Source organism: Gadus morhua, chromosome 4, assembly GCF_902167405.1.
Source record: "Gadus morhua chromosome 4, gadMor3.0, whole genome shotgun sequence".
NCBI classification, from domain to species: Eukaryota; Metazoa; Chordata; class Actinopteri; order Gadiformes; family Gadidae; genus Gadus; species Gadus morhua.
This window is the reverse complement of record NC_044051.1, coordinates 22,418,696-22,445,656: the sequence shown is the minus strand read 5'-3', so window position 1 is coordinate 22,445,656 and position 26,961 is coordinate 22,418,696. Positions and strand designations below refer to the sequence as shown.

Genomic DNA, 26,961 nt, shown 5'->3' with positions numbered 1-26,961 from the left:
CGCCGAACACTAGGTGGCGCTATACCAAGGGAAAACGCGTTTGGGGCTATAACTCCCACACCGAACCTCCCACAGTCAAAAACTTGTACCCACATATTCACTGGAGTCTGCTGCATCTTTTGGCATAGGCCACGCCCATTTGCGTCTAGAATTTTTTTTCGCAAAATCGCGAAAACCACAAAACTGTTTTTTCGCTACTCCTCCCACATTTCTTGACCAATTGACACCAAACTTTGCACACGGCATCTTCAGACGCACACGCAAAGAATGCACGAAACACTTTTTTGATGCGACCTTTGACGACGAAACGGTAGCATTTTGAATATTGGTTTATGAGCTAAATTAGACGTGGAAAATCAATAATCCAAAGAAATCCAAAATTAGACATCGGAACGAGTCCAAATTTTACACACATGTTGGTGCTAACCTTTACGGCGTTCGATAAAAAATTCGGAAAATTACGCCCTCAGGGGGCGCAATAAACGAGGAAATTGTATATCTTCTAATTGGCCAAAGGAATGTTCTTCAAACTCAAGGGAAACCATCAAGGGGCAAACCCGAGCCTATATAGAAAATATGGCCAAGAATTATTAATGTGGGCGGGAGTTATTTGGCAAAGGATAATTCTCTTTGGAAAATTTCGCCACAGGGCGGCGCCAAAAAACGACGACATTGTCTATCTCCTATTTGGCCATGGAATGTTCTGAAAACGCGTTTTAGGCTATAACTCCCACACCGAAGCTCCCACAGTCAAAACCTTTATATCCACATGTTGTTCACGGTAGCGTTTTGAATACTTGCTTCGCGTTGTGCCGGCGAAACGCACATTTCTTGTCGCGTTGTGCCGGCGAAATGCACACTTCTTGGAACCCTGCATAACTGCTTGCAGTTCTAGTTCTTATACTTCCTACCAAGAAAGTGGTACTACAGCCCAAACCGTAAATGGTGCACACACGCCAATTACATGACTAGATCCAGGTACGTGAAGACTATGCAGACGACCAAATCCAGACATGCCGGCCACTAGGTGGCGCTATACCAGGGAATACGCGTTTGGGGCTATAACTCCCACACCGAACGTCCCAGAGTCCAAAAACTTGTACACACAGATGCACTGGAGTCTGCTGCATCTTTTGGCATAGGCCACGCCCATTTGCGTCTGGAATTTTTTTTCGCAAAATCGCGAAAACCGCAAAACTCTTTTTTCGCTACTCCTCCAGCATTTCTCGACCAATCAACACCAAACTTTGCTCACGGCATCTTCAGACGCACACGCAAAGAAACCCTCAGACAGTTTTTTGATCCGACTTTCGACGACGAAACGGTAGCGTTTTGAATATTGGTTTATTAGCGATATTTGACGTGGAAAATCAAAAATCCAAAAAAAACAAAATTAGACATCGGATCGAGTCCACATTTTACACACATGTCGGGGCTAGCCTTAATGTCGTTCGATAAAAAATTCGGAAAATTTCGCCATTAGGGGGCGCAATAAACGAGGAAATTGTATATCTTCTAAAAAATTTCGCTTTCTCGCTACTCCTACCACAGTCAAATCCTTTGTATCCACAGGTTCAGGGTAGCGTTTTGAACACATGCTTCGCGTTGTGCCGGCGAAACGCACATTTCTTGTTGCGTTGTGCCGGCGAAATGCACACTTCTTGGACCCCTGCATAACTGCTTGCAGTTCTAGTTATACTTCCTTCCGTAAAAGTTGGCCCACACCCCAAACCGTAAATGGTACCGACACGCGAATTGCATGACTAGATCCAGGTCTGTGATGTGTACGCAGACGACAAAATCCAGCCACGCCGGTCACTAGGTGGCGCTATACCAAGGAATACGCGTTTGCGGGTATAACTCCCACACCGAACCTCCCACAGTCAAAAACTTGTACGCACATATTCACTGGAGTCTGCTGCATCTTTTGGCATAGGCCACGCCCATTTGCGTCCATAATTTTTTTTCGCAAAATCGCGAAAAACGCAAAACTGTTTTTTCCCTACTCCTCCCACATTTCTTGACCAATCGACACCAAACTTTGCACACGGCATCTTCAGACGCACACGCAAAGATGCATTGATCACTTTTTGGATCCGACCCTCGACGACAAAACGGTAGCGTTTTGAATATTGGTTTATGAGCTAAATTAGACGTGGAAAATTAAAAATCCAAAAAAATCCAAAATTAGACATCGGATCGAGTCCAAATTGTACACACATGTTGGTGCTAACCTTAATGTCGTTCGATAAAAAATTCGGAAAATTTCGCCATTAGGGGGCGCAATAAACGAGGAAATTGTATATCTTCTGCGAGATTTCGCCGCGAAAACGCTACACTGACTTCTCGCTACTCCTACCACAGTCAAATCCTTTGTATCCACAGGTTCAGGGTAGCGTTTTGAACACATGCTTTGCGTTGTGCCGGCGAAACGCACATTTCTTGTCGCGTTGTGCCGGCGAAATGCACACTTCTTGGACCCCTGCATAACTGCTTGCAGTTCTAGTTATACTTACCCCCCTAAAAGTGGTACCACAGCCCAAACCGTAAATGGTGCCCACACGCCGATTACATGACTAGATCCAGATCTCTTCGGACTACGCAGACGACAAAATCCAGACACGCCGGTCCCTAGGTGGCGCTATACCAAGGAATACGCGTTTGGGGCTATAACTCCCACATCGAACCTCCCACAGTCCAAAAACTTGTACACACAGATGCACATCTTTTGGCATAGGCCACGCCCATTTGCGTCTAGAAATTTTTTTCGCAAAATCGCGAAAACCGCAAAACTGTTTTTTCGCTACTCCTCCCACATTTCTCGACCAATTGACACAAAACTTTGCACACGGCATCTTCAGACCTACACGAAAATAATTGCTGCATTACTTTTTTGATCCGACCTTCGACGACGAAACGGTATCGTTTTTAATATTTGTTTATTAGCTAAATTAGACGTGAAAAATCCAAAATCCAAAAAAATCCAAAATTACACATCGGATCGAGTCCAAATTTAACACACATGTTAGCGCCACCCTTAACGACGTTCGAATAAAAATTCGGAAAATTACGCCCTAAGGGGGCGCTATAAACGAGGAAATTGTATATCTTCTAATTGGCCAAAGGAATGTTCTTCAAACTCAAGGGAAACCATCAAGGGGCAAACCCGAGTCTATATAGAAAATATGGCCAAGAATTATTAATATGGGCGGGAGTTATTTGGCAAAGGAAAATTGTCTTTGGAAAATTTCGCCACAGGGCGGCGCCAAAAAACGACGACATTGTCTATCTCCTATTTGGCCAATGGAATGTTCTGAAAACGCGTTTTAGGCTATAACTCCCACACCGAAGCTCCCACAGTCAAAACCTTTATATCCACATGTTGTTCACGGTAGCGTTTTGAATACTTGCTTCGCGTTGTGCTGGCGAAATGCACATTTCTTGTCGCGTTGTGCCGGCGAAATGCACACTTCTTGGACCCCTGCATAACTGCTTGCAGTTCTAGTTTTAACTTGTCATTTCAAATCTCTTTTTTAGTATAGACACATATTATTTCCACTCGTACACAATTATATTAGCTAAGTCAAATAAACCAAAGACAGAAGCGGGAGAACGTATTTCCGTCTGGTCCATGATACTGCGCGGAATTTTCCTTAAATGTGGGCTGGCTTAAACGTTTAAGCCCGCCCACATTTAGCTCCTCCGCTCGAAAGCGGGAGAACGTATGATACTGCGCGGAATTTTCCTTAAATGTGGGCGGAGTTAAACGTTTAAGCCCGCCCACATTTAGCTCCTCCTCGATCTGCGAGCTGCAGTCAGGGGTTACTCGTTGTACGAGAGAGACAAAGGAGTGAGGCTGCTGGTTCACACTGTTGCACATTTGTTTTTTTTGCTTGGAAGATCGGAAAATAAACCTGCAGAAATCTAAATTCACGACTGGACAGTTGACTCTTTCCCCTGTACTGCGTAAGATTCGTCCCCCCTGGTGCCTCATTGGCTATTTTGATTACGTTGCTGTTTGATTGTTGTTGTTTGATTTCTTAATTTTCAAGTTATTGTTTTATTGAGGACAAATCACCACTACAATATGTATTGTATGTACAGTGTTAGAGGGTCATTTTGTGTCATTTTGGTTGGTGGTGAGCCCCAGGATTTTGTAAATGTAAAAAGTGTGCCGTGGCTCAAAAAAGGTTGAAAATCACTGGTCTAGATGTCCACCTGCCCGTCTCTTACAAACGTTTCTGTCTGAGCTGTTAATCACATAAGTCTGTAAACACAAATAAAGCATGAAGTGAAACTTACAGATTGAGAAAATAAACTCATATTTAAGGATATCCCGAATATCCAGATCAACAATCTGGATATTCTAATGAGCACCCTAAATAAAGAAAAAAAGTTTTGGTGAAACATGGCAGCACACTGCTTGAATAAGCGTTTAGGAACCAGGAAGTACCATAGTCAGTAGCAGATTAGAGGACCTCCCACTCCTCCACATCCTTCTCCAGTAGGGCCAAATATTCTGCTGCCACTGATGTCCCAAACGTTGAACTTTAAGCCAGAGGACAACATGCTCTAAAGGGCTTTTTATGGTTCCACGTTCCCGCAGCGCAAGGGGGTTAAGGACCCGTTACGTCCTCGCGTACCCTCCTTGCGTTCACCGCAAGGTCCGGACGTGCGCCTCCCAAAAATCGTAACCTTCCGTTGATGCGACGCAGCAGCAAGGGCTGTGATTGGTCCGCTTACTAAAACCCGACGCAGAACCATAAACGTTCACGACTGTGTTGAAGCGTCTGCGTGGTCATTACGTTGTGGGAACATGGAACCATAAAAAGCACTTTAGTCTTGAACCCTAACCCTGAGGGGAGACTAGCCTTGGGAGACCCTCCCCATCTCAGAGTCATATTATGTTACTCTCCACAGATCAGTCTAGCCTCAATCCCTTTTCAAAAAAATGTGACCAATCAGTGCTGAGTGGAGGAGGCCCTTTCCGTTCATCACGAATAAAGTCAGCAGAATTTTTCACAACAATATCATCCGAAATAGTTCTGAGATGAAGTCTTATTATGAAGGCTTTTCTCAGACTAGAACATGTTTTTGCTCTGCTTCAACAGTTCAAAGAGCGAGGAGAGCATGAAAATCCCTCTCATTGGCCAGATAAAAAAACAAAAACGTATTTGGAATCTGTTTCAGCTCACTGATATTCCTTGCAAAACGCTACGGGAATATCAGGATGGTCTCAAGGGGCAAAGATAAGACACAATTCTGGATAAGTAACACATGATCTCAGAGGAGGATGAATTACAGTTTTGAGGAGATGTCAGTGAAATGCTAATCTCTTGTGGTTTGTATGATGGTTAAACCGTAGTTTCTGTGCTCGGGGTATAACATAGTAGCCCACCTACCACCACATCCAATTGTATGTGTGTGGGGTAGTGTGTCTAGGGGAGTATAGTAGGTTGTGTGTGTGTGTGTGTGTGTGTGTGTGTGTGTGTGTGTGTGTGTGTGTGTGTGTGTGTGTGTGTGTGTGTGTGTGTGTGGTCCTGTGTAGGGGTGATAAGGCTTTATGCCCTCAGCCCTGAGTGGTCTTCCTTGTACTGTCCAGCCCGAGCAATAGTAGTAATAACTACACCTCCTGTTCAGGAGTATTCTTCTGCTTGCGGAGAATACCTACCAGTCCCTAGCTTATTTCGGGGGGACAGTACCCACAAAAAAACCGCACAAACACACACGCGCGCACATACACACAAACACATCTGTACTTGCAAACAAACACACGTCCACACACACACACACACACACACACACACACACACACACACACACACACACACACACACACACACACACACACACACACACACACACACATACACGCATACGCACAAACACACATATATATAAACACAGACACACACACATACACACATTTATGCACACACATGTATGCTTGCAGACATATACACAGACAAAGGTTTTTTGGACACACACACACACACCCACACCCACACCCACACACATACAAACACACACAACACACTTAATCACACACACAGGGTTAGAAAGAAACGCCCTGAAGGCAGCCAGTTGTGGTTAAAAAACAGAAACACACACACACACACACACACACACACACACACACACACACACACACACACACACACACACACACACACACACACACACAGGGTTAGAAAGAAACGCAGTAGAAGGAAAAGCAGGTTGATACGTGACACAAGCATACTCAATGTCGCCCACCAAATGTGGGCCAGAAAAGCGTCCAGAATGGATCTCTGAGGTCAGCACACCGACACATGTCGTTACAGCAACGTACCAGAGCTCTAGACACAAGCCCTATCATTTTAGCCTTAAACTAACCCATCAGGTACCAGGTAAGCCTGGGCATTGATGTCAGCAGATTGATCTGGAGAGGGAGTGTTCATTGGAGTAGTTAGGACATAACAGCACACCCATCAGAGCACAGATTTAGCAGCCAGGCATGCTGCCATGGCCTATATATATAGAGCCAATGGTGGACTTGGGTCATCCCAGCTTAGCCTTGTGCTGGGCTAATGCTACAGTGGTGTGAGAGGGAAGCTTTGGTTAATGCCACGCAGCATTACACAAGGACCAGAGAAACATTGTTGCTAGGCCGGAATGCAGAGCAATTCCATTCCATTACATTGTGTTTCATGCATTTAGAGAATGGTCAACAATATACTTGGATTATTTATTACACGGCTCTTCTTAATGCCGTGGAACGCTCCGTTCACTTGCATAGGCCCTTCACAACCCTTCAGGCGGTGAATTATATTTGATCATTAATTCACAGTTGCTAAGCATATAATGAGTGCTGTCAAGGAAAGTCGATTTTTTGCTGTCTTTCGTAACACTCCGCAAGAAGTCCGGTAATTTATCAATCCCAACATACTCGGTTGCTAAGCGATGTCAACGTCTTTGGCGTACTATTTCGCTGCTGACACTACGAATGCTGGTAACAAATAAATTGTAAAAAGACACACCGTGTGAATTTTTTATTTTTTTTGGCAAGTGAAATAAGCGGGATAATGAACGTCGCCGGTCATTATCGAAAATAAGGCTGAAACTTATTTTCCCGATAATGACCACCGTTCTACACATTATCCCTTACATAAGCTAGTTATTCAAATTAACTTAATCACTGGAGGTAATCAGAAAAATAACAAGAAGTTGGCTCCCAATGTTAAAGACACCAAAGTCAAAATTCACAGTAGGCCCGTAGCCTAAACGACGACGCTGAAGTTGGCATCCGATTCGCAGCATCCGATTCGGAAGCTGGTCCACTTTAAATCGGTCCTGATTGAAAACCACTACACCTAGACTCTTCAAATCTGGACTACATTTTCACAGTGAGGCTATACATTATATAAAACATAGTTACAGATTTGTGAAACCTTTTTTCTATTTGTGAAAATGCAATACAGGCTCATTTTAATGCTTTTTAGGGGTCCAGACTGCATTAGAACGGGTCCTGATTGAAAACCACTACACCTAGACTCTTCAAATCTGGACTAAATGATCACAGTGAGGCTATACATTATGTAAAACATAGTTTCAGATTTGTGAAACCTTTACCCTATTTGTGAAAATGCAATAAAGGCACATTTTAATGCTTTTTAGGGGTCCAGACCGCATTAGAACGGATCCTGATTAAAAACCACTACACCTAGACTCTACAAATCTGGACTAAATTATCACAGTGAGGCTATACATGATGTAAAACATATTTTCAGATATGTGAAACCTTTACCCTATTTGTGAAAATGCAATACAGGCTCATTTAGGGGTCCAGACCGCATTGCATTTTCACAAATAGGGTAAAGGTTTCAAAAATCGGAAACTATGTTTTACATAATGTATAGCCTCACTGTGATAATGTAGTCCAGATTTGAAGAGTATAGGAGTAGTGGTTTTCAATCAGGACCGATTTGAAGATTCTAAGTGGTTTTCAAGCCGAATCGGATGCTGCGAATCGGATGCCAACTTCAGCGTCATCCATAAACGTTGGTTTCATCATCAAAACAATTGATTACCAACCATTGAATTCCCCATTTCGCTGACAACAATCATAATCACTGTGTCGGAGCCCCGATCCCTTGGGTCATTCCCCTCCAAGGAACAGCTGTGAGCGCTACCATGGCAACCCTGACGTCAACGTCAACGCCTCAACCCAGACTCGACTCCGAAGTACACTTTTCATGTCGACGGAATTATGGGATTTCTTTTTTTTGTCGTTGTAAGACACACAATCACAAACTCAATGACAGCGAATGTAACCAAGGCATATTATATGCCTTGGTTACATTCGCTGTCATTGAATTTTTGATTGTGTGTAAAAAAAATAAATAGATATAGGCCTATATTATGTGCCCGGTTATTTTTAAATTAAAAATATATCCGGGCACACAATATATATATATTTTTTGTCAATAATAAAATCGATACCAGAGTGATTTCATGACAAAGTCGTCATTCATTCGTGAACTGAGGCAACCCAGTTGATCGTAGGTTGGGGAGGTTGTTCAGTCACCTAAACTGGGACCATTCAAATACGTTGGCTATTTATGTATTGTATTAAATAAATAAATGACAATTGGCCAAGCCATAGCGTATAGCCCATTACTTGTTGATCATTAATTCGATCACTAATATTTTATACACGCCTCAAGGCCTGTATCGTTTCGTTAGCAATACTCACTTGTGCTAATGCATTCTTTATTCTGATTGTGAATGACTTTAACTTTAACCTGCATTAACCTCATTGTTCCAGAGGCCAGTTGAGTACTCCAAAGCGCCCTCTAGCGGGCTACCGTTACCGACTATGCTCATCTCCGGCAGCACAAAACAATCTCTCAAAGACTTTGAGCAAAACATGTCTTGTACGTAACGGTTCGGGATCTAAAGGCGGCTTCTCGCTTCCAGCGTGACAAGAAGCATTGTCTTTGTTTTTCTTCACAAGTTGCCTTCCACTGCTGTATGATTCCCGTCGTGTCAGCGGCAGAAGAGCCAGAGAGATGTCTCAGAAAGCACTGGGATCCCTTGTAGCTCTTCTGTGTGCCGGGGCCTGTCTGGTTCAGGTAAGCCGGAGCTCGCTCTCATTGGGCGGTAGGAGCTTTTACTGTGGGCCGTGGTTCGCAGCTGGAAACAGGCCTTCTATTGTGCGTTTTGTCTCCACCTCAAAGGGTACCAGGTTCGCTTTCTAAACTTATTGGGACATAAGACCCGACAGTGGCGTCCGTAAAAATGTCATATATATATATTGTAAGACGAAATGCAATACATTGTCACACAATGTTAACTTTTGATTCACCGTGTCAGTACCTACCAGAGATGCTGTTCCTACTGATAACCGGCAATGTGTCGTTATGACTTGTTGGTTATTTAGCCGAACAAGGCCAACCTTATGATGGAAACATTACTTTTTTTGTAGATTTTTTAACTCAATTGGGTTTGTATTTACCGTGTAATCTTTCAGTTATAACACAATTTTTCACATTTTGGCCTCGTGCATAGTCAAGCAATAAACTCCACCATACATGTTCCTGTCCTATCGTTTGGAATCTGTTGTGTTCTATTCTATTGTAATGTATACAATGTGTAAGCAAAAAACGAATTCAAACCAAGGCTTGCATTGGATCAGCGATGCAAGATGTGATCAGCAAGTAATTTATTTGTTTGTATTCTGATGATATTAACTATTACAACTGTGTGTGTGTGTGTGTGTGTGTGTGTGTGTGTGTGTGTGTGTGTGTGTGTGTGTGTGTGTGTGTGTGTTTGTAGGGAAAGGAGTTCTGTTTTGGTGTAAACAATGAGCAATACCGCTGCGAGATGGGCTACTGTTGCGGTGAAACCAAGTGTTGCACCTACTACTACGAGCTGTGGTGTAAGTCATGTAAACGTTACATTAAGTTACACAGACACGCAGACACGCTCTACGTTCTTTGAGGCGCGTCTGAACTGAGGTCACCATTCACTGGAAAAGGAATTCCCATTTGGAAAGAGAACGTCAGGGATGAATTATAACTGCATAATGAGACAATTTAATTGTAACGTGATAGCAGCAGAGGGATGTGCACAACTCAAATAATCTAGAGAACCTTTGAATCAGTGTTCGAGCTTCTCAAGCTTTCTTTTATTTGACTATGGAAAATAAACATTTGCATAACCCATACATCTTTATTCTTTTCAAATCTATTTTTGTATATCATATTACCTGCAATGTGTGACTTGAATTGGTAATTGATGGTCTTAAGATCAATATCTATCAAAAATTATGATAAGGGTCTGATAGAAGTTCTGAAAAATGTTTATGCTTTCATCTAAAACAATTTTCAGAAAATGTATATGCAGGATAGGCAGAATTGTAGAAGCTAAAAACAAAACAAAACCAAAAACACCCTCTTGCCAACATGTCTTAGAAAGGTTGGAAAATCAACATAGCAATTTAGGGCAAGATGATTGCCTAGTGGCATCCCTGGCAGTGTCCCTGCACATAGCTCCTCATAGCATAGTAAAGGTATGTTTTGAGTTGGACGCTATTTTCAGCTAACTAAACTAACTCACAATCTTATGTAATCTGAAATCAGAGAAGGCCAAAGTGATTCCCCAAAGGGATATTTGAGTATTAAAGCTACGTAAGAGACGGAGGGTCAACAGAACATAGATGGTAACCAAGATGACAACATAAAATAATTAATACAAACAATTTAGGCAGCTACTCTTGCCATCTTTTTCAAAGACACGTGGTACTTAAGCAAAACTAGAGAATCAGTTCTATGGCAAAGTTAGCTTTCAAATTGAAGGAATTTATTTTGGTGTATTGGCACAGAAACAGGAAAAATAGTTGAACCATGAGTCCCATCCAAACCTTGTTTACACTTGGTTATTTTTTCCACTGCACATTATGCATGTATACATGTTAACATGCAACAAGTAACCCCCAATCTAAACCTGTCTCTTTAAACCTGTCTCTCCCTCTCTCCCCCTCCCTCTTCTTTCTCCCTCTCCCTCCTTCCTTCCCTCCCTCCCCGCAGGGTTCTGGTTGGTGTGGACTCTGATCATCATGCTGAGCTGCTGCTGTGCGTACCGCCACCGCAGGGTGAAGATGCGTCTGCAGCAGGAGCAGCGGCAGAGGGAGATCAGCCTCATGGCGTATCAGGGGGCGTCCAGCTCCTTCATCTCCCCGCCGCCCCCCAGCCTGAGTGAGTCAGAGAGAACTACATAATAGAACTATATGTCAATATATAGAACTATATATTGAACAATATATATAGAACTATATATATATAATTATACAACGGGGGGCCTAAATCCAGCGATCTGATTGGTTCATAACTGTTGTATAATGAGCGTATACATAATGCTATGATGCCCGATCATTTTGTGAAAGTTTGGATATCACTCCGCGCCTGGAAGTAGAAACAGTTACAAAGCAAAACATATGTTGGATGATGGAGAGGGTGTAAATCTTGTTACTCCGGGAGTGAGCAAGGCGATGGAGAGTCTAACGAAAGCTTAGGCACACGGCGAGTGAACTGCTCCATAGGATAAATTGCCTGCGAACCGCTCTAGCCGAGCCTTCTCTCGGAGGGACGCTAAAGTGTGTTGCATAGCGACCGTCGTACATTTGGAAGACAGCCAGGAGGGACTACTTTTTTGTATTCTTTAATAAAACGGCTACTTTGACTTTCTTGGTTTCTTTTTAAATGTAGTGTGTCTATGACTTTCGTTTTGCCATAATAGTAACCGTTGTATAAAAGCAATAGATCACTTCAGTCAGTGGTATGTGCTCATTATACCACTGTGAAGGGGGTCGCCGGCCCTCCGCTGCGCATCGGGGCCGGACAACGCCCCTTAACAGTGGTATAATGAGCACATACCACAGCCTGTCGTGATCTATTGCTTAAATATAACTATATGTATAGAACTATATTGAACAATACATATATTCTATATATATAGAACTATATATAGAACTACTTATAGTACCACAAGAACTGTATAGATGGAACTATATGTATAGAACTATATGGAACAATATATAGAACTATATATATATACAGTATATATAACTATATGTGGAACTGTAGAACTGTATATATAGAACTATATATATAGAACTATACATACAACTATATATATTGAACTCTATATATAGAACTCTATAGAATTATATATATATATATGTATATAAAACTAGAAAACACATTTCACGCAGAAAATGCAGTGAGTGCTGTAGTGAAAAGTGAGGTTGAAATATATTTTAGTAACGCCAGTTTAAGACATAAAGAAAGGTAAAATGGCTTAAATCAAGTGAAGGGATTTGAACAGTCTAAATGGCGTAAACAATGTAAACATGCACACCATTTAATCAAATGCAGTGAAAAGCTAAACAAATAAAGTGATAAAGTATGAATACATTTGAGATAAAATGTAGAATAGCTGAGCTGTTCTGATAGTGTGTGTGGGTGCGTGGAAAGTAAGTTATTCACCATATTCTTTCATATCTAGTTGATCGAAATAAGCTCACAAAATAATGAGGCTTATATCTTTGGACTCCTTGGAGCTTTTCATTCTTTCAGCTTTCATCTGACACATCGTTTGTGTAGATAGCAGGATGTTATAAAGATTGTTTTCAAGCATTGTGTTTAGCATTTAGCCAGGAGTAAACCTAGATATGTAGCAATCCCCTAGCATCTAGTTTAGCCATATAAACGGGGGTCCCGGCACACGAACGGCTGATATATAACAATCATATTTCCAATTGCTTAATAATTTTAGCGCCAATTAAACAAGAAATACCTTGATCGTTTAAACTGAGCATTGTGTCTCTAGGTTCAATATTGCCATTGTTGTGCTCCGCGTCGTCCGCAGTGGTTGGCTTTGTGATAGCCATGCTTTCGGCGATCACGTGATCCACTCTAGCCCAAGCTAGAGCATGTGACGTCACACTCTCTAGCCTCAATGGAAGACAACTGAAAATATGCAAAGCGGGTATGAAATTAAACTGATTCTGAAAAATGTATAAATTATATCGAAAGTCTGTTTTGATTTAATTGAAGATACAAGTGTGTTGATTTGTAAAATGTTTGAAAGAAGGTTAATGGTTGAAATGGACCAAGTTACGAAGTCTGAAGCAGTTGAAGTGGAGGGCGGCTTTGCCATCCTCCACTTCAATTTGAATGGAATCCTGCGATTCCAAGCTAATCTGAACATTGGAAAATTGGAATGGGCTCCAATTGGTAGAAGGAGTACGGTCCAAAAATTTGTAAAGAATAAGAAAGAAAGAAAGAAAGAAAGAATGAATAAAACCTAAGCAGAACAATAGTTGAGGGCTGCATGCAGCACTCTATATATATATATATACATATATATTAGGGGTGTAACGATGCCATATTTGTACCGAACCATCACGGTACAGGCACTTCAGTGCGGTTACAGAGGTGGACCGCGGTGCGTAAATGTGCCGTACATAGCGTTAATATGGCGAATGTAAAGGCTTGTTTTGCGATGCAGAATTTAAAACTTGAAGTCGGAGTACCCCCCGGACCGACTACTCCGACTCCGTAACTACTGAGACCCCTCAGAAGCTCTCTGTCGGGATGTCGGATACGCAACGCAATTCGCCGCCCGATCGATCTTATATGTTGACTACAAATCATGTAAGCAGTGTTGTAAATAAACTTCCAAAGCTTTTCAAATCATATTTGGTGTTTTATTGGACCTTAAGGTGCAGTAAACAATGTACAAAGTAATTAAGGTGCAAAGTCAAACCGGAGAAGTGATTCCGGAAATTATTTTGCTAGAGGACCAATCACAGCCCTTGTCGTCTCCGTTGCGTCAACCAATAGGTCCATGGCGTTGACGGATTGTTAAAAAATATGGAATGGTGTTTTCACTGCTGCTGATCTACGGCCATTCTCCGTTTTTGAAAAACAAGCAGTTTTTTTTAATTTCACCCTTAACTATGAACCGTCCCGTCCTGTACCGTACCGTGACTTCAAAACCGTGGTACGTACCGAACCGTGAGTTTTGTATACCGTTATATCCCTAATATATATATGTATGTAAGGATGGGCACGCGTAGTAAATTCCAAACTCGAGTGATCGGAGGAATTCCCCGCGGATCAATCGAGTACTCGTTTAAAACTAATCTTTTTTTAGAAATCAACGCAGCTGCAGCAGGAATAGTCCTGATGATGAACAGCAATATTACCAATCAAACATGTAATGCTCATTCTCAATCAAAACAGTCAGAGTTATCAGAGTATTCATTATTTATTTTTTCAAACGTTCAAAACAAATTTTCCTTACAAAAATAAATGTGCGTCTCACAATTTAAATCACGTCGAAAAAAGGCCTGTAACGGTTAAAAAAAAAAAAAGAAACATGTAGCCTAACCATTGCAAATAATTTAAAGCTGCAAATAAAACGGCAGCTAATGAACTACAAAAATACTCAGCGTTGTGATCTTCTATACACGTCCGGGATTACAGCTGTGTCTTGCGGGGGTGAAAATAGCCGACACACTTGGTTGCTGCGGGTCTGCTTTCCTGAACTCACCGTTGTGTTTCAGGACAGAGCATATGTTGCCGCATAGTACTTGTAGTACTCTTGTGGCTCAATTTAGCTTGGCATATTTTACATTTCACCTCAATCACCTTCATCTCCTATTTCTGTAAAGTATTTTTCAATACTTCGCTGCGCTTTGCTCTAAATGCCATCTCTTAACCTTTTTATTCTGGCGTTGTGCACACGGCACGCGGCACACAGAAATTTGATACATTTAATTTGCTTTGTGCACGCGCCAGAAAATGTATACATTTTCTTCAGAAAACTTCAGAAAACTCGAGTTTGCCTGTCCACCAACCGAGTTCATTTGTAACGAGGAGTACTCGAGAAATCGATTCCTCACGCCCATCCCTAGTATGTATATGTGTTAGGGATGGGCACGAGTAGTAAATTCCAAACTCGAGTGATCGAAGGAATTCCTCGAGTATCAATCGAGTACTCGTTTAGTCGAATCTATTTTTAGAATGCAACGCATCTGCAGCAGGAATAGGCCTAATGATGAACGGCAATATTACCAACCAAACAAGTAATGCTTATTCTCAATCAAAACAGTCAGAGTTATCAGAGTATTCATTATTTATTTTTGCAAACGTTCAAAACACATTTTCCTTACAAAAATAAATATGCGTCTCACAATTTAAATCGCGTCGAACCAAGGCCTGTAACGGTTTAAAAAAAAACAAAAACAAAACAAGTAGCCTAACCATTGCAAATAATTTAAAGCTGCAAATAAAATGGCAGCAAATGGACTATGGAAATACTCAGCGTTGTGATCTTCTCTACACGGCCGGGATTACAGCTCATCTTGCGGCGGTGAAAATAGCCGACACACTTGGTTGCTGCGGGTCTGCTTTCCCGAACTCAACTCACCGTTGTGTTTCAGGAGCATATGTTGCCGCATAGTACTTGTAATACTCTGGTAGCTCGATTTCGCTTGGCATATTTTACATTTCACCTTATGATCTCCTATTTCAATTCTTCACTGCGCTTTGCTTTAACCGCCATCTCTTAACTTTTTGAATTCTGGCGTGCCTGTACACGGCACGGCACGCGCCGCACAGAAATGTGATACATTTCATTTGCTTTGTGCCTGGATATCGATCCTCAGGCTTGCCTCGTTACAGGGAGGAAGTCCATGTAAGGCTTGGGGGTGGAGCCAGCAGGTTGTCAGATACGCCACTCCCGCGGCCCCGTCTCTTGCCGCCTCTCTGTCTGCGTTGTCTCCGTCTTTGCCGAGACAAACCTGCTGGGGGCCAGGACGGGAAGCTGCAGCGCCTGTAACCCTGCCGACATGGCTGGCTGTCAGCGCTCCCACCAGCCATGTTGCCTCCACCAGTTGTCGCACCAACGCTTCCATGCTCTCTCTCTCTCTCTCTCTCTCTCTCTCTCTCTCTCTCTCTCTCTCTCTGGGTAACGATCCTCAAGCTTGCCTTGTTAGAGGGAGGAAGTCCATGTAAAGCTTGGGGGTCAGATCAGAGCTTAGATCGGGCCCAGAAAGCCCGACCCGAGCCCGTGCACGTTCTTTCCGAGCCCGGCCCGGCCAGGCCTGACACATTAACTGTAATTATGAGCCCGAGCCCGATTTCTACCCGACATTTCTTTTAATACATGGGCTGTTATATCTGACGTTCACAAATATAATTTGGCTAAATATACATAGGCCTATAATATTTCTGTTGATGGCATCGATTTCTCCTCAGATTAAGCCTGCCACACACATAAAGATTTTATAAATCTCAACCGATTTTTTATCTGTGGAGACCCCACACATTAACATTAACATTAACAGTTTTGATCGTATTGTGTGTGGTGTCCTGCGATATTCCAAACACAGCACACCACACACATAAAGATTTGTCTTCAGACGCACTAGAATCTTGTCCCTCAAGCAAGAAATCTCGCGTGAACAAACGTGATCTGACGTAGTACTCTGACTACCCTGTGGGGGCAGTCGCACCAAAAATAGTCATTGAACTAACTACAAGAAGAAGTGAAGAAGAGCGAGTGTAAACCGGTGTAAACTCATGGAGGACCAGCTGGATACCGACTGCATGATGGTGGTTTTGGGATTAATCCTAACTGAAAAATCCCAAAGCAAATATTGTACAAACACTCGTGTGTTTTCCAATGTTCGACAAGTTTATCCTCCATATCGGAGGTCCATCTAACTTTAACTGTCTTCGCCATATTGGTGGTATTCAGGGATATCGTAGCCATGGAGATAGCTCGTTATAATTCCGTGTTCAGTCAGCTCGCTCTTTATTGGTTAAATTCAATATTACGTCACGTTGGAGACTCCCGATTGTCGGCTTCCCCCCCACACAAGACGATTTGACACCACAACGTTCTCCGCCGATAATCGTAAATATTGAACATGTTTAATACTTACGATTATCGGCGCCGACTGATTTCGGAGCCGATTGTCGGCCGAATTTCACTCTTAACACACCACACACTACAAGAGAATCTTATAAAATAATCTTAAGAGCTTAAGATAATCGGGCGATGTCTGTCCGTGATCGGAAGGGGGAAAATCGGGGCGAAATCAGCCCGATTATCTTTATGTGTGTGGCAGGCTTTAGGCCAATAAAGCAGTGATTAAAAAAACACCCAAAAAAAACACAAACGCCCAGCCCGACCCAGCCCAAAGATAGTGGTGGGATTTAGATACACCACCTTCCTCCCTGCTGTCTGCCACAATAAACCGAACTATATATATAAATAAATAACTATATTGAACTATTTATAGAACTATATATATAACTATCTGTAGAACTTTGTTAAAATATATAGAACTATATATATATATTAGTGGTGGGCATAGATTATTTTTCTTAATCTAGATTAATTCTAAAATTTATCTAGATTAAAATGGCAATCGGCAAAAAATCTGTTTGTTTACCTTGACAGCGGTCAATTATACTTGGCAATGGTGAATTAGCAAATATAATTCACCGCCGGAAGTTGTGAAGTGCCCATGTAAGTGAACGGAGCATAAACAAAAATAATTGACAGCTGTATGTTGGGAAGGCCCATGCAAGTGAATGGAGCAGTCTACAGCATTGAGAAGAGCCGTGTAATAATCCATAATTACGTAAGGTTTAGAAGTTAAATATTTGAAAGTTGTAGAATAAAGTAATATAATTTATATTGGAGTTAATTTGCTAGGAATGTATTTACAATGTTTAGTCAGTTAATCATTTACATATTTATGTTTCACAATTATTACTTACATATTTACATGTTCATATTAACACAGTCAGGATATTCTGTAGAATCTGCCTCTCTGATTCCCTCACGTTTACCTCAGTCTAAATTCTAGCTTCTGATTGGTTAGTTCAGTCCCGTGATGGGTCCGAACAAGGAAGTGTTGTGGTTGTTGTGAGTTGAAAAGTAAAGTAAAGTACCGCTTGAGAAAGTAATCTGACCGTCTCCCTGCTGTTTATTCTCATAAAGAGTGATCCACCACCACATATCGAACCCTCACGTTACAATAATTAAACTCGAGTTTTGTTTTAAGTGGTGGGTACAAAATGATTCCTGACGAAAACTGGTGGGGGCGCGTCCAGCCTAAAGGCCGATTTAGGGTCGTTTTAGACGCAGAGACGTAAGCACGTAATTTACACAAGGGACTTGTTTTAGACAAGTTTTGATTTACGGTTCCTTTAAGGTTCCTTAAAGATTGCGCGTGTTGCAAGGGGATTCTCCGCCAGAACAGTAGGGGGATCAACGAACGAATCTGTGGGCGTGGAAGTGTAAATCGCTGGCTTGTTTATATTTATAATTATCATAATTCGTTCTTGTGTTTTCTTCTTCTCCTTCTTCAAAATTCTTCATTCGCTTCTGTCACAGCCTTTTAAAAATGGCGCTATTATGCTGTAAAACCGGAAATGTGAGACTCCTGAAAGGATGTGGTTAGCTGGCCAATCACAGTCTTTGCGAGCTGCGTAGGGCCGTAGTGTTTTAGTCGCATAGTCAGGAATTTTGGCCGACGCACTTAAGCACGTAAGCACGTATCTTACGTGCTTACGCGTTACGTCTAAAACAGAGCATATATCGGCCTTAAGTGACGCCTATGCCCAGCTCCCAACCCAACTTTGAAAATAGATTAACGGCGATATTTTTTTTATCGCCTGATAAAAGTTTTGCGTTAACGCAGACGTTAACGCCGATAACGGCCCACCACTAATATATATATATAAAAAAACTAGCTATAAAGCTATAAACATGTGTGCAACTATATCAACAGCTATAACTAGTAACTCGCCAGGCCGGGCCATCCCCAATCAAATCTGAAAGCGATATTTATAGCAGCATACTGCTGCGGTGGTGGTATATCAAAACACACATCTCAAGTTTGGAAGTATGCATTCGTTTATGTAGAAATTAGTGCTGTCAAGCGATTACAATATTTAATCGTGATTAATCGCATTAATGTCATAGTTAACTCAGGATTAATCGTGAGCAATCGCGATTAATCGCAATTTTTCTATGCTAAATATCCCTTCATTTCTTGGTCCCATTAATTTTTCTCATTTTAATGCTCTTATCAACATGGAGAAGTGCATCGGCTTGCCTTGTACAAATGCTTTTTTATTGATAACAACATTGGCATATACTGATCAAAACAGGACGATACAAAAAAAATGCCTATAGTGCAATTAAACGATGAACATACAAAGATACTGCCTCGAACATAGCAGTCAGGCTACTGCTTCTTTGTTTTGAGCCAAAGAAAAAAAAAAATATATATATTTTTTTAAAAACATAAAAGAATTGCGTTAATCGTTCGATAAAAAAATTAACGCCGTTAAAATTGGTTTGCGCTAACGTCGTTAATAACGCGTTTAACTGACAGCACTAGTAGAAATATATTGGGTTTTCAACAGATATTGTTGAATTACAGCTATTCACCAATAGCTTGTGTTAAGCAATGTTTATCTGCCAAGGAGATGGTCGGGCAGCGGCACACCTCCTTATAGAGCATTCGTTTCTTCAATATTTCTAAACGAGGGGAATTACAAAGTAGAGGTGGGAATCACAGGGTACCTCACAATTCGATACGATGTGCAATACATGGCCCACAATACGATAATATATAATTCTGCGATATATTCTGCGTTAGACGATCCTATGACGATACATCCCGATTTATGTCTAACTATGATTACAAAATGACTGTGAAAAGGTAAAGTGCTGGATTTCTGTCTTTATTCATGGTCCAGAATTGTTTTTCAGTTCCATTCCTCGTCTTTGGTTAGTTAACTTCCGTTCAAGTTTCCTTCGTTCATGTGTTGAGCACTACTTCTAGGAGCACTTCCTAGAAGTAGTGCTCTCTCTCTCCAATACATTTCTGTCTAACTCTTAATGAAGCCTTTAAATGCTTAAAAAAACCAACTTTTAATATAAATAATAAATATTTTGCCCCAGTGTATCGTTTCTCGTATCGCACGAAGAATTGCGATGATTTATTACTATATCTGTAGGCATTTTTAGATTGCCAAGTGTGAAATTCGCTTCTAGGCAGATGTTTCAACTTCACTGTCTTGCCTGTGTAAAGTGGTGGGGGTATATTCCCCCTTCGTCAAGGACCTCGGTTAATGGGAGCAGGCGGAGCTACGCATGGAGACCTCTAGAAGAATGTGAATACTCTGAATGTTTATCTTTTTTATTCAAGCCACTCACATGCAATAATGAATAGACTACATTAAATATTTCCAAGTGCAAACGTATTCTTTATTTTTCAGGAAACTTTTTATCTCGACAAAAGCCTCGTAAGGAAAATTCCTTACGAGACTAAACACAGGCAAAATATAGCTTGGCCAGTGGCACTCCGGTGTGGGTGTAACGCACACAGACAATATATAATCAAGATTAAACCTACTATCGCTGACGTAAAATTAAAAAGTAGTGCACAAGTAGGTCCTGCTCGTTGAGATTTTCAATGAATGGCGCTTATGTCCTCTCTATTCATTATTCTATAGGCCATAAGTATTAAAACCGAGCAAGACTTGTCGAATTTGGCAAATTGCATTTCGGAGCCACAGCACTGTAGGCTAGACAATGTCATACTTTCTACATCACCAGCAGCTCATTTTATTTTAAATTTGTGTGGTTTTAAAGCAAGCCACACTATTGTAATCATGCATCTTATTATTATTATTCCACCTCATTTTTTAGAATTATCACTTTCTACAATGTTGCAGGTATAAAAACCAAGCCCAGTGCAAAGAGTTGCAGTTTGCCATTCCTATGATTTAAATACTTCTGAAAGGGAAAAGGGCAGAAAAGCTCAAATCAAACAAACCTGAACACCTGGGAAATCCTAAACAGGCTTTTGTACACCGGAAGTAATGAGGTCCCCAAAAAGCTTAGTACCGCTCTGACCATAAAGACCGACCCATAAGCCCAAGTGACCCACAATTGGGTCCAAATACTCCTACTGCTCCAGATACTAATGCCCGACCTTATGGTAATATTTGATATAGATTATGTAAAAAAATAATCAAAATTGCACACAATCTATATGTGTGATTTTGTCATCAAGGACGTCCCCCTTAGATTATGTGGAAAGTTTTGTTTTGACAGCTAACAAAATTACATTGCTTGGTCAACTTTAATTTTCTCACTGCTAGACAAGCTATATTTTATAATGGGGGGGTTAATTGGGAAAAATGCTGACTTCAAACATTCCGAAGCCGAATAACTCAGGGTTGGTACATGAATAGAAAGCGTGTTTAAGCAGGTCCCATTAATTATAGTACCACTTTGATGACAGGAGGCGCTATAACTCGCAATCTAAGAAAAACAGTATATGCCATTTGGTGGACACTTTTAACCAGAGTGTTATAAATTAAAATATCCTAAATTCAACTCAGGATATTATCATTGACACGCTGGTCCAGTTCTGATTTGGTCCCATGTGCTCTGACAGGGTTTTGGAACGACTGTAAGCTCCCCGACTATGAGGAGGTTGTTGGCCATCCCCCGACTCCTCCTCCACCCTACTCCGAGGCCCCGCCCCCCCTCCCCCTGCCAGCCAGTCAGCCTGCGGCAGCCGCCACCGCCCTGGTGCTGCCCCTCCCCCAGGCCGCTGGGTCCGCCTCACCAGCACCACCAGCACCAGCAGCCTCCAGCCCGTCACATCTGCCGTCGGGGCGGGCGGAGGAAGAGGAGGAAGAGCTGACAACCCGCCGGCGCCATGTGACGGGCGACTCTGGGATCGAGGTGTGTGTGTGCCAGCTGGATGAGGAAGAGGAGGAGGAGGAGGAGCCACAGGGGGCCGCTGAGATGCGGCTGTGCCGGAGCGTGGGGGGGGACTGCTGCTCCGGGCCTCTGCACCACCAGAAGCGAGCCCTGAGACACCAGGATCCCAGCCGGCCGGGACCCCAGACCGCGGGTGCCGGCCCGGGGGACCATATGGTCTAGGATTAGGGCACCCGACCGCCCTGGGCCACTGCCGCTGCCGAGTCTTGTTTCAAATAATGTCTCTGCCTGTCTTCTTGCTTCACAGAGGCTCCAACAACAAGAGCTAACGTTGGCAGTCGTCGTGGCAACCGTCGGTCAGGGTCGTGAAGATGGGAATTTAAAGAAAGATGATTGGGAAAAAACCTAAATGTACGGATGACTGTACGGATGAAGTATTTCCAGATTAGCAGTGATGCCTCCTTTTCAGAAGAAAAGGAAAATCTGTGCCCCCAGATAAAACATGGGGGGTGATTTCAGTGATTGATTGTAACCAAAAGCTGTAGTGTTAGGCTTAAACTCCTCTCTCCCTTCTCTCCTGTCTGGTTTTCCTCTCCCTCTGGTATTGGCTGATTCATTGCATCGGTCCCAAGTGAGGCCCGGCGGGGGTTCAGGAGGACTTCTGATAACATTCTCCCCCCAGACCAAAGAGTGGACCCTGTGATAACATCAGCTGTGTGCTGATGTCTGAGGTCATAGCATTAGAGCATTCCCGCCATCTTGGATCTTAACATGAATGTCTTTGCCGGACCGGTTGGATATGGAGTCTAGAGAGGCTTGACAGACGAGAGCAAAAGGAGAGAGCTTGGAGAGGAGTTTGGACTTTTCTGCTTGTGCTTCTAGTTTCTATATCATACTGTCTTTGATGGGAACCCTTTTGGTTCCTTTTACCCGTCATATCAAACTGTTTTATTCTCTTCACACCCGATTCAGTCATGTGGTTGGCCCTTCATCTGACAGCGATTGGATTTGAACAATTGGTTTTAATGGGACTTGTTATCTTAGGGTGTGTGTGGTCTTTTTGGTGGTTGTTACTGTTGTTGCTTTAAATCACAGCGGGATCAACTACAGGCGCAGCCCTCACCCAATGAGAGGGGTTCCTGAGCTGTGTTGGGCTGCAAAGTTCACCCATAAGGATCCTGCTTGCGGTTGTGTGTGCGATGTAAAGTGATGTGTCTGCAGCGGGAGATGGGCTTCAACCCTCCGACAGCGCTCTGATTCAACAGCAACAGTGCTAGGGTGTCTGCTTGGTTCTCTAGAGTTGGGAAACTGATGTCAGGTTTCAATACACGTGACTGTGATCAAACGCTTTTCCCTCAATGTTACACACAAACACACACACAAAACACTTGAATTCCGACCGAGGTTTAAGATCCATACGTCCTATATTTCCATATTTTTGAAACTGTGTGTACTTATGCAGTGATCACCTAGTGAGCTAGAGTTAGCTATCCCTGCGGGGTAGCAGTCACCAGCAGTGGATGACTGCTGCAGCTTAGATAAGGACGCGTCATAGGGTTCCCGTGGTATACTCTGTTCAGTAGTGGTCGGGCTGACAGAGGAAATGTCCATGCTACATGGTAGCGTCAGCTAGTGTTAGTAAAGCTGCACATAGTAACTGCATGCTGCTCGCATCGTCATTAGAAGCATGGTGGTGGAATTTGGTGATTTCACAGAAGAATTGTAAAGAAGCACCCCACCTCCAAAAAAACACCTTTAACTCTTTCTCTGGGTCTCTGGGTTTCATCAAACAAGATGACGGTGGACCCATTTCCTGTTTTTTAACCCATGACGAGGTCAGACAGTAGGCGTCTTCTATTGGGCTGAAAGCGACACAAATACTCACAGAAAAGAACTACATCTATGTCTAGCTTTTGTATTGAGTAAGCACCGCAGCCCCAGCACGATGATGTCCTCCCAAACACAGAGTAGTCTCCTTCTGTCTGACATCCACACTTGATGAAGTGATACGCTTGTATTTTAGTGTGGATTACATTTAATCGGTGGCCGCATAAACTTGTAAAATAAACTTTTTTTTCATACATTTCCTATGTATACACCTTAAGCTGCCTTGCTATGTAATTAGGCAACCGTTTTCTTGTCATAAGGTTGCACAGTAGATTAGGTTTTTATTTTGGACTGGAAAAGAATACTTGTGCTTACCTATGTCGGAATGCCTTATTAATTTGTCGATTTAAATTATGGTTTTGATCAGTTCTGTGATGAGTAATTGGTGGCTTGGTGTTTGTTGTTGTATTTCGGGCAAGAAACAAGTCATGTTTGTTTGTTTGTGTGGCATGCAGAGCATGTTTATTGTAGAGCACTTCCTGTCTTCCTGTTGGATACAGGAAGTGGCTTTTAGGCTGTTCTCAACCCACTATAACTGAACCACTAGATATGGACATTCATGAATGAGGTGGTGGGCTTTGGTTTGGTCAAATAAAGTGTAGAAAAGACAATGCTTTCGATGAGATGGGGCGACCTAGGGATGTTTTGATATTTTATAACGACTGTATTGAGATCGGCCTGGGATCCAAAACCGATGATTTAAATTTTGTTTTGGAAACTTTTTTCATAAATTTAGGTTTGGTTTGTATTATTGCTTAAAGGTGTTCCGGGGTAGTAAACGGGGGGGGCTATACTTTTAAAATTGCCAAAAAAAAAGGCTTCTCACAGTTTGCCTAGATGAAGGGCTATATGGTAAGTTATTCACACACCTCCTCATCCCTTAAGAAGGGTTGGATGCTCCGGCATGGTTCCTGTGTTCAGGTTGTGGGGGATAAAGAGTTCCTCCCAGCACGGTTATGGTTTATATTCAACAATAAGTGATTGTATACAACAATGTATATTCAATTAACAAGCTACATCTGCCTTCTGCATTGAGAGTTATTGAGTTTCGTCTTTCTTCAATGTTCACAGAGGTGTGTGATGTGTCCACCTAGGCTCCAGAGACCAACCCCCCCCCCCCCCCTCTCTCTCTCTCACATACATACATACATACATACATACATACATACATACATACATACATACATACATACATACATACATACATACATACATACATACTTGAGCCCCGACCATCTTTTATTTTACACCAGTTTAGCCCCCCCCCCCCCCCCCATCCATTGATGAACTTTATCATGAGGTTAACGGTTTTGTATGTCCGACTCTCAGGGTTTAAGTCCTAGACGAGCTTTCAGATTATTCCAAACCCCATTATGATCGCATTGTTAGTCTGGGCACAAACATTCCCCCCAACCACTGTAACCCTTTCATCTTCACCCGTGCATCACATACCTCTGTACTGTACTGTACTTAAAAAAAGGCTATGCAAAAATACATAAACCCCTTCTATTTGTTGTTGCAATCTCTTTCCCCCATCGTATTTGTCATGTATTTACAATACATAGATAGTAATATACAAGCAATATGTCCAGCAATCCTCTGTCTCCCCTACTGTACTATACTTCAAAATTAACTTTTTTCAAGAAAAATATGCAAAAGAAGAACGAAAAAAAATAAATAAAAAGACAGGCTTTTGAGTTGTGATGGTGTTGGATGAATCACGGGTGAGAACATCAGAAACTATTGAGTTAATTTGGTTTCTCCGGATCCAATAAAAAAAGGGTATGCTGTTCTGCTGCCTGTGGAAAAGTGTGTTTGCAGCTTAGCAGGCGAGAGTGCGTGTTTGCCTCCTAAACAAAGCACCAATCATTTACAAGTTGAAATATATAAACAATTAACAGACATGTAATAAAGGAAATGGTTGTCTTTATTCTTTGGTTAGGAATGTTACTACTTTGGGCTGGTCTGTTTTCTTATGTCACTCATAAGTCCTGGGCCGTGGTATAGTGGTGGCTAAACCTGGCCCATGGTCTTTTGTAGGCATTGAACAACGTCCCCTTCCACAATAGAATGTCAACCAACATGTAAACTATACTTTCTCTTTACCGAAACACAGCAAATGTTGTAAAACTGATGTCGGTGCCATTTTGGTGTGTGTTTATTTGTGTGAGATTTTTTCTTCTGCCAAAACAAAAAAAAAGTATCCAATGTTGATGCAGACTATTCATATTTGGATTTTTTTTTCGCACACCAAAATCAAGCAGATATATAAAAATAATAAAAATAGAATAATTAAATGTTAGGCAACAATTATAAGCATTCAAAGTGTATGGTATATAGATTGCTTTGTTTTAGTCAAAGGCTTGAATACTCTTGGGTCCTCATTTGTATTTTATTTTTTTAATAAAACATAAATATTGGCGCTCAACTCACAGCCTCTGGATTTGTATTTATTTATTTGATGTTCATTTTTGGTAAGAAAGAATCCTCATCAAAACCGGCTTAGTGTTAATAACCAACCCTAACCCTTTTATAAATGATTACAGTTTTTGCCAATTGCATGAACACTTATAGACACATGCTTCGACCAAAGTAACACAGCTTGAAATTGGTGTTATTACACCTTAAACACATGTAACCAAAAAAAAGCTATGCTTTGCATTGTAGCTGCAATTGTGCAACACACCTCCTGCACACTACACACAATTTCATACATAAAACGCTTAGTTCATCTCAGCGTACCATTGGGAAAACACATCTATTCACAATACAAAACAGATTGGGTAATTGAAAATACTTAGATACACACCTGTAAACAAGGCCAAAGCGCAATTGTGCCATAATTTCAGCGCGGGGGAAATATATCATGTGTGCCACCATAAGCCTTCGAGAGTAACTGCACCATCATGCAAAAATAGTTGCCTACAATAGACTGGTTTCTGTGCAACGTCATCGCAGATGTGCGCGCGCAGCCAGGGGGCAGAAAGCGGGACATTTGTCATTTGTTTACCAGCGGAGTCAGCGGAGAACGAAAATGACAAGGAGCTGTTGTGCTGTAAACTGCACGAATCGGCAAAAGGATGGATGGAAACTGTTTAATATCCCGAGAGGATCTCATCCTTTTGCCAAGAGAAGAAGAAGATTGTGGCTCCAGGCCATTAAAAGGGCGGATTGGGGTCCCGAAGGTCCTAAAGGCGGCGAGAGTCTGATGCTGTGTCTGTGTCCGAGTCTGTAGCTGTGTTGATGGATGTGAATATAGCA

The 26,961-nt window shown here is 42.0% G+C and overlaps 1 protein-coding gene across 1 annotated transcript; it reads left to right on the top strand.

Annotated features, from left to right (window-relative positions):
• The first annotated feature begins 8,822 nt into the window (after positions 1–8,822).
• On the top strand, positions 8,823–26,132 carry wbp1 (WW domain binding protein 1). The gene is made up of 4 exons (XM_030353439.1): positions 8,823–9,113; positions 9,817–9,919; positions 11,070–11,237; positions 21,542–26,132. The coding sequence occupies exons 1-4, from the start codon at positions 9,051–9,053 to the stop codon at positions 22,033–22,035; spliced, it is 828 nt and encodes a 275-aa protein (XP_030209299.1). The 5' UTR covers positions 8,823–9,050; the 3' UTR covers positions 22,036–26,132.
• Positions 26,133–26,961: the final 829 nt, after the last annotated feature.

Coding starts and splice junctions, on each gene's coding strand:
- wbp1 (XM_030353439.1), top strand. CDS start 9,051: ATGTCTCAGAAAGCACTGGGATCCCTTGTAGCTCTTCTGTGTGCCGGG. Junction 9,114..9,816: donor CCGGGGCCTGTCTGGTTCAG/GTAAGCCGGAGC, acceptor GTGTGTTTGTAG/GGAAAGGAGTTCTGTTTTGG. Junction 9,920..11,069: donor CTACTACTACGAGCTGTGGT/GTAAGTCATGTA, acceptor CCCTCCCCGCAG/GGTTCTGGTTGGTGTGGACT.